The sequence below is a fragment of the Condylura cristata genome, unplaced genomic scaffold (genome assembly GCF_000260355.1).
Source record: "Condylura cristata isolate star-nosed mole 26May11 unplaced genomic scaffold, ConCri1.0 scaffold00002, whole genome shotgun sequence".
NCBI lineage: Eukaryota > Metazoa > Chordata > Mammalia > Eulipotyphla > Talpidae > Condylura > Condylura cristata.
Genome location: NW_004567103.1, coordinates 28,524,809 through 28,537,713, shown reverse-complemented (window position 1 = coordinate 28,537,713; position 12,905 = coordinate 28,524,809). Strand labels below are relative to the sequence as shown.

The 12,905-nt window shown below is 33.3% G+C and overlaps 1 protein-coding gene across 1 annotated transcript in view; it reads right to left on the bottom strand.

The window, feature by feature from the left end:
• The window catches only part of PGAP1 (post-GPI attachment to proteins 1), a 55,779-nt gene that overhangs the window by 15,660 nt on the left and 27,214 nt on the right, over positions 1-12,905 (bottom strand). The window contains exons 11-19 of the mRNA XM_004674420.1: positions 10,914-10,960; positions 10,519-10,570; positions 8,249-8,326; positions 7,083-7,158; positions 5,370-5,443; positions 5,224-5,275; positions 4,674-4,740; positions 3,829-3,937; positions 331-369 (exon numbers count right to left, since the gene is read on the bottom strand). Coding sequence (XP_004674477.1) covers positions 331-369; positions 3,829-3,937; positions 4,674-4,740; positions 5,224-5,275; positions 5,370-5,443; positions 7,083-7,158; positions 8,249-8,326; positions 10,519-10,570; positions 10,914-10,960 — 594 coding nt within the window. The remainder of the gene's footprint in view (positions 1-330; positions 370-3,828; positions 3,938-4,673; positions 4,741-5,223; positions 5,276-5,369; positions 5,444-7,082; positions 7,159-8,248; positions 8,327-10,518; positions 10,571-10,913; positions 10,961-12,905) is intronic.

Sequence of the window (12,905 nt, the reverse complement as noted above, 5' to 3'; positions counted from 1 at the left end):
AAAAAAAAAAAAAGAATTAAAAAAGGAGAAGATATTTCAAGTAGGAGAAATAGTTTGGCTAAAGGTATAGAAATATATTAAGTATTCAGGACATGAGAAATCCAGAATGGTCATAGGAAGGAACATACAAATATGTAAAAAAAAAAAAAAAAAAAGGAAGGAGAAAAAAGAAGAAAACAATAGATGTAACAGAGGCAGCAGCAGCAACATGTGGCCGCATGTGCTCTGCTAAATACTTATCTTCTGACCTTTTACAGAAATGATTTGCAACTCCTTTATTACAGTATCTATTCACAAGGCAATAAATAATCAATAAGAAGGTTCTCTTACCTGTCCAAGTATTTGTGAAAAGGAAGTCTTAACTGTCACCTAGTTTAAAACAATCATTAAAAAAAGATTATTTTCTAACAAAAATAATGAACAACCATATACCAGAGACATTTTGCGGGGGTGAAGTGGGGAATGGGATCAAAAATGGTGGGGGGGGGAGGGAAGTGCATGGGATTATGGTGATGGCACACGGGTGACATGGTGATGAGAAACCCACGGGGATTACAATTGAGATGGAAAAAAAATGTACAAAATGATGTAAAAATAAACTTTTATAAAAAAAATTATTTTCTCTAAACTCCTCTACTTTATACTTTACTCAGTACTTCTGCACATTATCTAGCCATAATTATTATTTTGTTATGAAGATAAATATGAAAACATTCAAAATGTTAAAACAATCTTTTGTATCAAGAATAATTTCACAGTTTAGTATACCTTCTCATATTCTAACTCTTTGACCACCAGGGGTTTGCTGTGGTACATGTAGTAATCTTTTACTTACTAGAATGTATAATTAACCAGTATACTATATTGTCAAATCATACAAGCCTAAAAGAGTTTATTGAATACCAATTTCAGAAACTGACTTGCTAAAAAATTATGCAATAATTAATAAACTTACTATATAAGTAGTACTTTAAAATCTCAAACATACAACAGCATAGCACTAATACAGCTAAATATGTGAATAAAGTTCATAAAAATAATTTCATGTAATATAAAACCAGGAACAAAGAGCACATTTAGTAAAACTTTAAATAAAACAATATTTTAAAAAGAAATTATTACTCATTACTTCTACCATATATATCCCTTTTTTGATATTAGGAAATCCAGGGAAAGGAAACAAATCTTTCACAGGGAAGACTTACTCTGCTTTGTCAAAATAAAGGACTTAAGTATCAAAAACAAAGAAAAATCCTACAGAATGGGATAAAATATTTGTATACCATACATGTGGTATCATACATGTGATATCAAAGATCTACAAAGAGTTTCACAACTCAAGAAAAGCAAATGACCAAGTCAAAAGGAGTGCAGAAAAGTTAAAAAAGAAGTTTCTCCAAGAAGAAATGCTAATAGCTGACAGCATATTAAAAATGTTGAACATCGGCCCTCCCTGGTGGCGCAGCGGGTTAAAGCACAGCACTGAGAATCTAAAGCCCCTTCAGCATGAGTTCAATTCTCGCCTGCCCCGGAGGAGATCCACATGGCGAGGCAGACCTCTCCTGACCCGCCTGCTGCTCCCCTCAGCAGTGTACTTCATAAATCTGCCTGTTCTGCCCCCCACTCTGTCTCTGGTGAAGCCTCTCACCGCCCCTGAGCCTCTGGCCTGTACCCCAGTTCTGTATGCACAAATAAATCTTTAAAAAAAAAAAAAATGTTGAACATCACTATCAGTAACTGCAAATCAAAACCATAATGAGATACCATCTGATACTTTTGAGAATGATCCATATTTTTTTTTTATTTAAAGACTTGTTTACTTATTTATGTATAGAAGAACTGGGGTGAGGTCAGAGGTGCAGTGCAATGAGCAGATTTACCAGAGACAAAGTGGAGAGCAAAATAGGATCTACTGAAATACACTTTAAGGAGAGCCGCAGATGAAACAGGAGAGGTCTGCTGCACCATTTGTGGATTAGCTCCCTTGTCAGGATCGAATGCAGGCTGTAATAGTGATAATGTGATAGCACTAGGCCACTATGGAAGCCCATGTGGTCCATTGCGAAAAACTGGAAACAACAAAAGCTAGCCAGGATGTGGATGTAAAGGAGCCCTCTTACATTGCTGTTGGGAATGCAAACTGGTCCAATCACTATGAAAAGCTGTGTGAAGTCTCAAAACATTAAAAATGGATCTACTATATGATCCAACTAGTCCACTCCTAGGAATCTACCCAAAGAACACAAAAGCACTAATTTGAAAGAAAACTTTACTCCTATATTTATTGTATCATTATTTACATTAGATAAGGAAACAACCAAAGTGCCTCCAAACAGATGAACTGATCAGATAGGGTATATATACACAATGGAAACTTGGCAATCAAAAAAGATAAACTCATGCCATTTACAGCATCATGGATGAAGCTGGGAGGGATTATTCTCACTGAAATAAGTCAGAGGAAAAAGAAATTCTGAATGGTTTCACTTTTATGTAAAATATACAGAAAATGATGCAAGGGGCCAGGAAAAAGACAAAACTGCAAATTGACCATAGATCTGAGGTATATAGCAAGGGAGGAGGCAGAAGAGACAAAAAAGGGTAGGGAGGAAGACTATAGACTATAGTGATTGATCACAGATGCCATGGTGGTAGGAGAGCTATGGGGACTATTCCTGCAGGGAGAAACCAACTATAAAATGAACAATAATGTAAGAAAATAAATAAATTTAATTATGAAAAAATATATATGGACATCTGGAAAATGGATTGTCAGAAAATATACAACACACTAAAATGTAGGAAAAATATTTCATGATTGTTCTGATAACCAAACATGAAGTATTTGTGGCCAAAGTTAATGTAAATTTTAACATCTCTATGATATTAGAAATGTGAATAAGCAAGTTAAAAAACATTAAAGCTTATTCTGGAGGATTATTGGTATGGTGTGTTAACATACATCTGAAAAGATGTGAGCCTACAAATCATGTGCAGTATTATAAATCAATGTTATGTCAACAAAAGATATTAAAAAATACAGCCTTGAAAATCCTTCAATGGTAAAAACAAAAGGCAAATTATTAAAGCAATAAATAAAATACATGAAATCCAAAGATCCAAGAAAAATTTGATTATGGAAAGATTCTATTCATTTGACCTGCCACAACAAATTTACCCTAAGTTAGTTTCAATAAAGAATTCAAATAATTAGTCTGGTTTAAAGCTGTAGAGTAGAAAGAAGATATTTCACATAACTAGGAACCTATGATGTCACCACTTATTTAAACTCTGGTAAGTTCTGACACACAGACACATTTAGTTTATGAACCCATAAGAAATAAAAATGTTACTAATGACTCTATTCCCCTTTTCTTATTAAGAGAGCTACCATGACCATAAAAAGAATAAGCAGTAAACTGCATATAAACAGAGTTTAAAATAGTGAAAAGCAAAGAAAATTCTTAAACTCATCCAGAGAGCTGAAAACCATTACACATTATGCTAATTACCACAATAAAGCCATGTCAGCTGATTTCATAATGTTCTTCAATCTATAGAGGAATTTGAACTTCCAAATTTATAAGGTTAATTTACAACTGAATTTTTATTTTTTGCTACTTATTAAGGTGCATACTTTCAGTGGTCTATCTAACAAAATATTGAAGAGGTGCTAAAAAGCAATAAGGAAAATTTTTAATGTATTAGAGATGTCTATTTTTTTCTCTTTATTGGCTTCTACATTGCCATATACCTATAAGTAATGTAAAACATATTTCCAGTTTTTCAATAACTAAATCTTAAAAATTAAGCAAACATGCAACTTACCTCATACTGACAGTCTGATGATGTGTACATTTTCAATAATGCTACATGGCTATCATTATCTGGCTGAGCAACATGGAGCTTCAGGGAAATTTCTGTGTTAGATGGAACTCTGAAAAGATAACCTAAATATCAGCTCTCAAATATAAAATGCTACGAACATATTTCCTTAGTGTTAAGTCAACCTTCAGCACAATACAAGATTATAATATAGAGGACACTAGATGACAAATACATTATTATGAATGGGTGCTTTTGTGACTACAAAAGCAGTAGTCAGTTTGAATACTCCCTCTAGAGCACAGGGGTAGAGGTACAAGATGGAAAGAGGTTCACATTTCAAACAAGTAAGGTTTAAATTCTGTATCTTTTTTTTTTTTTAAGATTTATTCATTTATGAATACAGAACTGGGGTACAGGCCAGAGATGTGGAGGGTGAGAGGCTTCACCAGAGACAGAGTGGGGAACAGAACAGGCAGATCAACGAAGTACACTGCTGAGGGGAGCAGCAGGCGAGTCAGGAGAGGTCTGCCACACCATGTGGTCACCTCTGGGGCAGGCGGGAATCGAACTCATGCGGAAGCGGCTTTAGATTCTCAGTGCTGTGCTTTAACCCGCTGCGCCACCAGGGAGGGCCATAAATTCTGTATTATTTAAATAATCATTTTTTGTTTGATATTTCTATATATTATTTTGTTACAATATCCTATGGGCAAAATACCACATAAAGGACATTTATATTTTATTAAGAGACACTTTAATATTTTCACTAAGATTTAAAATTTAAAACTAAGTAGAATATGTATTATTCAAAAACACCAACATATTAAGTAAATTCATATACTTACTGTGCAATGGTTAGTGAATCTTCATAAGACCAGGGGATATGAAGTTTATAGATACTAGTTATTTCTTCTGTGAAAACAAATGAAATATGTATTATAAACCTTGTGTTAACTAAATGTTACATAAACATTATGTAACATTATATAATACCTAATTATATAATTACCCATTTCATAAAAAATAATTAGTGCATGTTATATTACATAGTAAGAAATAATAGGGAATCATTAAATGGTGTCTAATTAGAATTACAAAAGATATAAGAACACATGGGAATTATACTGAAAATCTAGAAAAACATTAAACAGATAAATTTAAATTACAACTGTAAAACAGCAAGTTAACACAGTAATTTTTTAAATGTTGATATTCAAACTGAGAAAGACAATGCTTACTGTCAAGAAAGATCTATGTTCAATCTGTCGGAAATATAAACATCTATTATATATCTACCTTATTTCATAGGAAAGAATAAGTGTTATACAAAATTCAAGTGAAGATCTATTGATTCTTCAGATTATAGTACTACAACTATTCAGAAAATACACTTACCTTTGGCTCCTGAGCACTTGCTTACTACGTTGATTTTAAAAGCTTGATATATCTAATGGTTTGACCACAAAAGCAAAAAACAAAAGTTTATTTATTTAGCTAAATAGAAAGTAATGTCAAATACCAGTTATAAAAAGGATAATTACCTGTCCAAAGTTAAGAAGCTCTATATTGTAGAACAGGCCACTTGTATTTAATATTACTTTCCTTGAAGATAAACCTATTTAATTTAAAACCCTGTATTAGTTATAATGCCAAACAATTTTTTAAAAAGTACTCATTGCTTAAACAAAATTAAAGTGAGGCCAACAGATTTATTTAACATTACAAAAGAAAAAGAGTTTTTACAGGATTTTACTTCTTGTGTGGAAGAACGAATCCAAAAATCATCATTAAAGAGAGATATGTGAAGGACATAGAGAACTCAATAATTTTTCTGTAAGTCAATAATTTTTCTATTTCAAAATAAAATTTAAAAGACTATATAACATATTCATGTATACTTTATCACAATAAAATACAGTAAAAAATTTTGATAAAGTTTGAAACCTTCATAAGGCAGACAGCAATTTATACCTCATAATAAACCTTTGTAAAAGGGTCAATAATCAAGAGTATGGAACCCATCTGCACTGCCAACGGCAATGTAAACTGGTTCGGACTTTATGTAAAACACTGTTGAGATTTCTTAGGAAATTAAAAATAGGGGCCCTCCCTGGTAGTACAATGGTTTAAAGCACAGCATTATGAAGCTAGCTGCAGCTGCTTCCGTTTGAGAGATCCATATGGCACAGCAGACCTGTCCTGTCTCACCCACTGCTCCCCTTAGCAGCGTACTTTATCAATCTGTTTGTTCTGCTCCCCACTGTGTCTGGTGAATCCTTTCACCATCCCTGCACATCTGGCCTGTACCCCAGTTCTGTATGCATAAATAAATAAATAAATCTTTTTTAAAAATTAAAAATAGATCTACCATATGATCTTGTATTTTCACTTCTAAGTAGCTATCCAAAGAAAAGAAACACTAATTCTAAAAAACATATGTACCCCTAAATTCATTAGGGCACAACTTACAATAGTCCAGATAAGTGAAGAACCTAAGAGCCCCTTGGTAGATGACTGGATTAAGATGGGCTACAATGGAAAACTACTCAGCTATTAAGAAGGATGGACATACTCCCCTCATTTACAGCAACATGGGTAGAATTTGAGAATACTATACTACATGAAATAAATTAGACAGAGAAAGACAAATACTGGATGATTTCATTCACATTTGGAATATTAAAAAAAGCAAGCAAGTAGACAAAAAAACTTTTGGATTCTAGCAGCTTGAACTGAGGTTAGTAGAGAAATAATAGGGTAGAATAGAAGCAAAGGGGGAAGAGATTATGGTGAAGGATTATAACACTTTGGTGGTAGTAACATGCATTAAGTGTGAAGTTCTTAAAAACATATACAGTGTTGTAAACCAGTGTTACCTCAATTTAAAAAAAATGGAAATTCAAAAATGAAACATAACTCAACTTTATAATATTTTATAAAAATACAATATAAACAAACAAAATGGTCAATATTGAGCATAAATTTTAATGAGAACACAAACATTCCATTACACACAAATATATGTGATTGTAGAGAAAATTTCTTTTTAAAGTCTACTTGTCAGAAGATAACTGTTGGTCCAGTTATCAAATAACAATGAAACCAATGAACAATATCATATGATTATTTGAAAACTATACTATTCTTGAAGTACACAACATTTAATGTTACAAGGCTCTGTAACTATCTGGCCAGATAATCAGCATTGCTAAAAATATAAGCAATTCTTAAGATTTCCAAAATAAAGTACTTACCAAAGGAAAAAAGATGAGTAACAGGAAGCTGTATGGATCTTGTCTCTTTTTTAAAGAATTCACAATCTACAACAAACTGAAATATAAAAGATTGGTTAGAAAAAATATATAATTAAATGTGTAATAAAATATCTTCACATGTTGTTTGGATGGGGAATAAGGGTCTCCAACTATGGAGAAGATGTGAGCTATCACACTCTAACTCTAACCCCTCTCCCACCTTGTCACCCTTCTTTTCTGGTTGCTTCAGTTTTCAGTCAGATGCCACAGGTTGTAAGGGTTTGGGTTTTGTCTGATCTTTGTTTTGTTTCTCTATATTCCGCATGTAAGTGAAACCATCCAGTTTTTGTCTTTCTCCTTCTGACTTATTTTGTTTAGCATCATATGCTGCATTTTCACACATACTTTGTAAATGGTAAAGGTTCACCTTTTTAATAGCCAAGTATTATTCCGGATCTTTCTAATCCACTCTTCTTTATTTGGGCATTTAGGCTGTTTCCACAAGTTGGCTGTTGTAAATAGTACTGCAATGAACATAGGAGTGTATATATCCCCTCAAATTACTGTTTTTGCATTCTTGTATAGATATCTAGGAGTGGAATTAGGTGTCATACATAGATCTATTTTGAGAAGCCTCTATATTATTTTCCATAGGGTTGGACCAGTCTACAGTCCCAACAATGAGGTAATTTTAATATCACCTCATAATGAAGTCTTTCTTGATAACACCAGAGAAATCCTCACACATATCCTTTATGCTTAACATGTATATGCTATATTCATTCTTTCCTTTATCTCCTATTTCTCTCTCCTTACCCAACTGCATATAGCTTTTTGAGATCAGAGTTTGTGTCCCCCTCCTTTGTGGAGGTAATTCTGCTGTAATTCTTGGCAGAGTCTTGCATATAAAAGGGTACTCAATGATTAATATATTTTGAAAGAATAATAAAGTGGTAATTCCCAAAAGAAAGAAGAGAGACTTGGATTTATTCCACTGAGTTCAAATTAAGAGCAGATGATCCAAATTATTTAATAGTCTCAGGTAGGTCATCAAAATGTCATTGCTTTAGAAAAGCCCTACCTTATAAAGTTCACAAAAATAACATAAAAAATTTAGCATGAGCATACCCAAAACACTGTGATAAAAGTGTTAATCCATTTGTTACCTTACTTCCATGAATAGATGGCACATAAACAACAAGATGAGATAAAGATGGGTAGTCTTGAAGTCTTAACGTCAGAGACTAAAAAAGATAAAAATAAAAGGTTGATTTTATTTCTGGAGTATATAGATCTCTAAAAAATGTTAAAAGATATTATAAACACTTACTTCTTAATAAGTTATTTTCTAAAAGCAGATTTCAAACTACACATTCAGTACTTCATGAATTGTTCATGCATTTTTGAATCAATAGCTCTACTGAAAATCAAACCCTTGATGTTAATATGAACTGCCAAAAATATTTCTTGAACTGTGACTTTTCTTGTAAAACAAGGCATTTAACACTAAACTTCATTATTTCACATAATTATCTTTTTATAATTTGTCTATTTTGTAAAATATAACAGTATTATTTCAACATTTACTTTGGTAGTATATCACAAAGAGCACTCAATAGTTGATGCTAGAGTTAACTTTGATGGAAGAGTTGTAACTTAATCTCAAATGATTCTGATGTTCTACCAATGGTAAAGAATATCTGACTGATAATATGAACATCATTCCCTGGATCTTATTCAGTAACAAAATTAAGACACAATAGACCTAATTATGCATTTCCCCCAATTGATCACTTATTCTCATTTCAACTCTCAAAACTAGATGCTAGTGTGAAATTTTGAGGAATGCGTTTAAGGAGAAATCTTAGGTTTATGAAAAGCCAAGCTACCAGATAAAGTTTTTAAATCTAGTTTTTTCCTGAAAGTACATATTGTAATAATTTGTATCCATTAAGAAGTTTCTGCAGATATTATGTAGGAAAGTAGGACAGAAGTGTGAAGTTACAGAACTGTCAATGAGTGGCTCTCTACAAACTGACCAGATTTACCTGGCAAGTGCTTGCTAAACATAAGTTCCTGTGCTTTACTTGAACTTACTCAAAAAAGTCTCTGCAACAGACTTCTATGTTTGAATGTAAATTAAAGGGCTTTAAAAGGGTCATACACAGCAATCCTACTCCTAGCTATCTACCCAAAAGACACAAAAACTTGATTCAAAAAGATACCTTCATCCCCATATTTATTGCTGCTTTATTTAAAATTGGAAAGACATGGAAACAGCCCAAATGCCCAAAAGTGGATGACTGGATTGGAAAGATGTGGTGTATCCCTGGTGACGCAGCGGGTTAAAGCACTGCACTAAGAAGCTTAAGCCACTTCCGCATGAGTTCGATCCCCGCCTGCCCCGGAGGAGATCCACATGGTGTGGCAGACCTCTCCTGACCAGCCCGCTGCTCCCCTCAGCAGTGTACTTCATTAATCTGCCTGTTCTGCTCCCCACTCTATCCCTGGTGAATCCTCTTACCCTCTGCATCTCTGGCCTGTACCCCAGTTCTGTATGAATAAATAAATCTTTAAAAATAAAAAAAAAGATGTGGTGCATATACACAATATTACCCAGCAACCAAAAAAAATAAACAAACACATGCCTTTTGCAGCAACATGGATGGAACTGGAGAAGATCATGTTTAGTGAAATAAGCCAGAAAGAAAAAGAAAAGTACCCATTGTTTCACTCATAGCAGGAATATAACGGGCCAGGCGAGAAAATAATAATAATAATGAACAACTATATATCAGATACATTTTATGGGGGTGAAGAGGGGAATAGGATCAAAAACAGTGGGAAGAGGGAAATGCACTGGACTGTGGTGATGGCACATGGATAATATGGTGATGGGAAGCCCAAGGGGATTGCAACTGAGATGAAAAATGCACAAAAAGATATAAAAATAAACTATTATATTATTTAAAAAATAAGTAAAAGGGTCATACAAACATAGTTCCAGGCAACTGAGACAGACACCTTAGAGAGAATAAAAGGTAAAGTGATTTGAAAGAACAACATATATTCTGTGTTGCTATCTATGCTAATAGCTTCTTTGGGTCTCTTTGAGATGCTCACTTTCCTAGTGTAGGTCTTCTCTTCAAAAATGAATTTTGAGATACTACCTAGCTTTTATTTTAAGGCACACCATTCCAAGTATACCCTCTAGCTCTTAGCATGACGTTGTAACATACAGACTTAATTTTATTTAGAGGGTTCTGAACATAACTTTTACCTCTGAAAGTTAAAACAAAAAACATGTTGTTCTCCATTAAATGTATTTCAAGAAAAGAAGTCTAAAATATATTACAAAAAGTCAAGTTTATCTAAAATGCTTATAGATTTGAGCCTTTTTACCCCCAAATATTAAAATTTTAAAGCCATGATTTACCTTAATTGTTGGCAGAAGTTCAGCTTTCCATGATAAATCAACTCCTTGCTGGCTGAAATAAATGTGAAAATATAATCAAAGACCAAATATGTTAAAATATTATAAATAAGTAAGCTTAAGAGGAAAGAAAAACTAAAGATCTATCAGAAAGAGGTCTAATGAAATGAAAACTAGTAAATTTAATTCACTATATTCCACTCATATTTGTCTCTTATAGAACAAAAAGATTGCTCTTCCTAACTACCATTTCAATGTTTGCACATATTAATGATGTTAATTTCTATTTTAAAACCAGTACTACAGTTTAATATAGCAGCAAAATGAGCTTGAGAATATACAAAGATACTCTAAAAGTGTAATTTGTGAATAAGTGTATGTTGGTTCAAAAGACTTACCACATAGAAGTGCTGTTTATGCAGCCAAAAATCCAACTATTTGTATCCTGTTAATAACACAAAAAACAAAATACACTAAAACCACTATGGAAAACTGTTTGAAGGCTCCTCAAACTGCTAAACATGGAGCTTCCCTACGACCCAGCAATCCCACTCCTAGGTATCTACCCAAAAGACACAAAAACACTGGTACAAAAAGATATCTGTACCCCCATGTTTATTGCTGCTTTATTCACAATTGGAAAGACATGGAAACAGCCCAAATACTCAAAAATGGATGACTGGATTAAAAAGATGTGGTACATACACATAATGGAATATTACTCAACAACCAAAAAAAAAAAAAAAGAAACACATGTCTTTCGCAGCAACATGGATGGAACTGGAAAAGATCATGCTTAGTGAACGTGTGATAGCCAGAAAGAAAAGGAAAAATACTGGATGGTTTCTCTGATAGCAGGAATATAACAGAACACGTGAGAAAATAATGATAATGATGAACAGCTATATACCAGAGATATTTTGTGGGGGTGGAGTAGGAAATGGGACCAAAAACAGCGGGGGGAGGGAAATGCACTGGACTATGGTGATGGCACATGGGTGATTTGGTGATGGGAAACCCAAGGGGATTGCAACTAAGGTGGAAAAATGCACAAAAATATGTAAAAACAAACTATTATACAATTAAAAAAAAAAAAGAAAAGTGCATTCATTGTATATTGGTTAAAAGAATGGTATCAAGGATACTACCACCTGAATTTATCTCTGAATATCTAAGCCAAAACCTGCTGAATGATCGTAGGTCAATTAACCATTTAGGTAACTTAACCTCTCTGCCCCAATTTCCTAGCATTTATCAATACAACTCGCCACAGGATTTTTGTGAATAGTAAATGAATTAATAACCAAAATAGTACTTGATAAATGCTAAGATTTTCTGTGCATGACATGCAGAATTGCTGAGACTCAATAGCAAGCATGCTAAATTCCTTCAGTCTCTATATTTCTAGCTCTGATGCTATACACTATCTCCTAAACAAACCTCACTGATTTTTAAATATAAATCGTTTACCCATTTATAGGACAGTAACAGAAAGATCATAAAATACAGTTCTATGTTTCAATCACAGTTAACAATCTTTAAGTCAGAAGTACTTGGATTCATTGCTTATAGGAATGCAAATATAATAAGATTTTCACTGGTGAATTGACCATTCCATATAATTTAATGACCTTTTGCCACTTACTTGGACACAGGGCTAAGAAAGAGTGTAAAACGATGCACATTTCAAAGATAGCCCACCAAAATTAACAGATCTCAAATATGTGGCAGAATTAGAATCTACCATTCCCTTCTTCTTCGACCCCAACCTTTTGTTTCCACAAAGTGTATTGTTCCTCATACCTTTTTAACTTCATCTTCAAAACCTTTCTCCAGGTATTTGTAGCGCCTGATTAACTTGTTAAAAACCTATAAAGAATAGCAAAGGAGTTTAATGGCCAATTCATAAGTATAGTTACCAGATTCCTAAAGTTCTAGGTCAGGGGCACTGAACTCTTTCCCATTATACCTCCAGAACTGCAAATAAGTGAACCTCTTTCACTGGATCAACAGTTTAAACAAGCCATTCAAATCTGCTTAAATAATCTGTTTAATCCTAAACCCTATACTATATCAAACCATCAGTAATCAATTCTGCAGATTTTTGCCACCAGTATTATACCAAGGATTAGTTACTATTCAGATACAAGTAAGTCATTTATCCATTTGTAGGACAAGCATAGAATAAGATCTTAAAATACAATATTATGTTTCTTAGTCACACAGTTAATCTCCAAGTGAGAAGATTCTTTGAATTCTTTGCCTACAGTAATAAACTAGTAAGATTTTGACCTATGAATACACCTTCCCATATAACCTATTATTCACTTTTAAAGTTACATGCAGAGTAACTTAAAGATGGAAATCATAACAGGAAAATAATTTTCCCT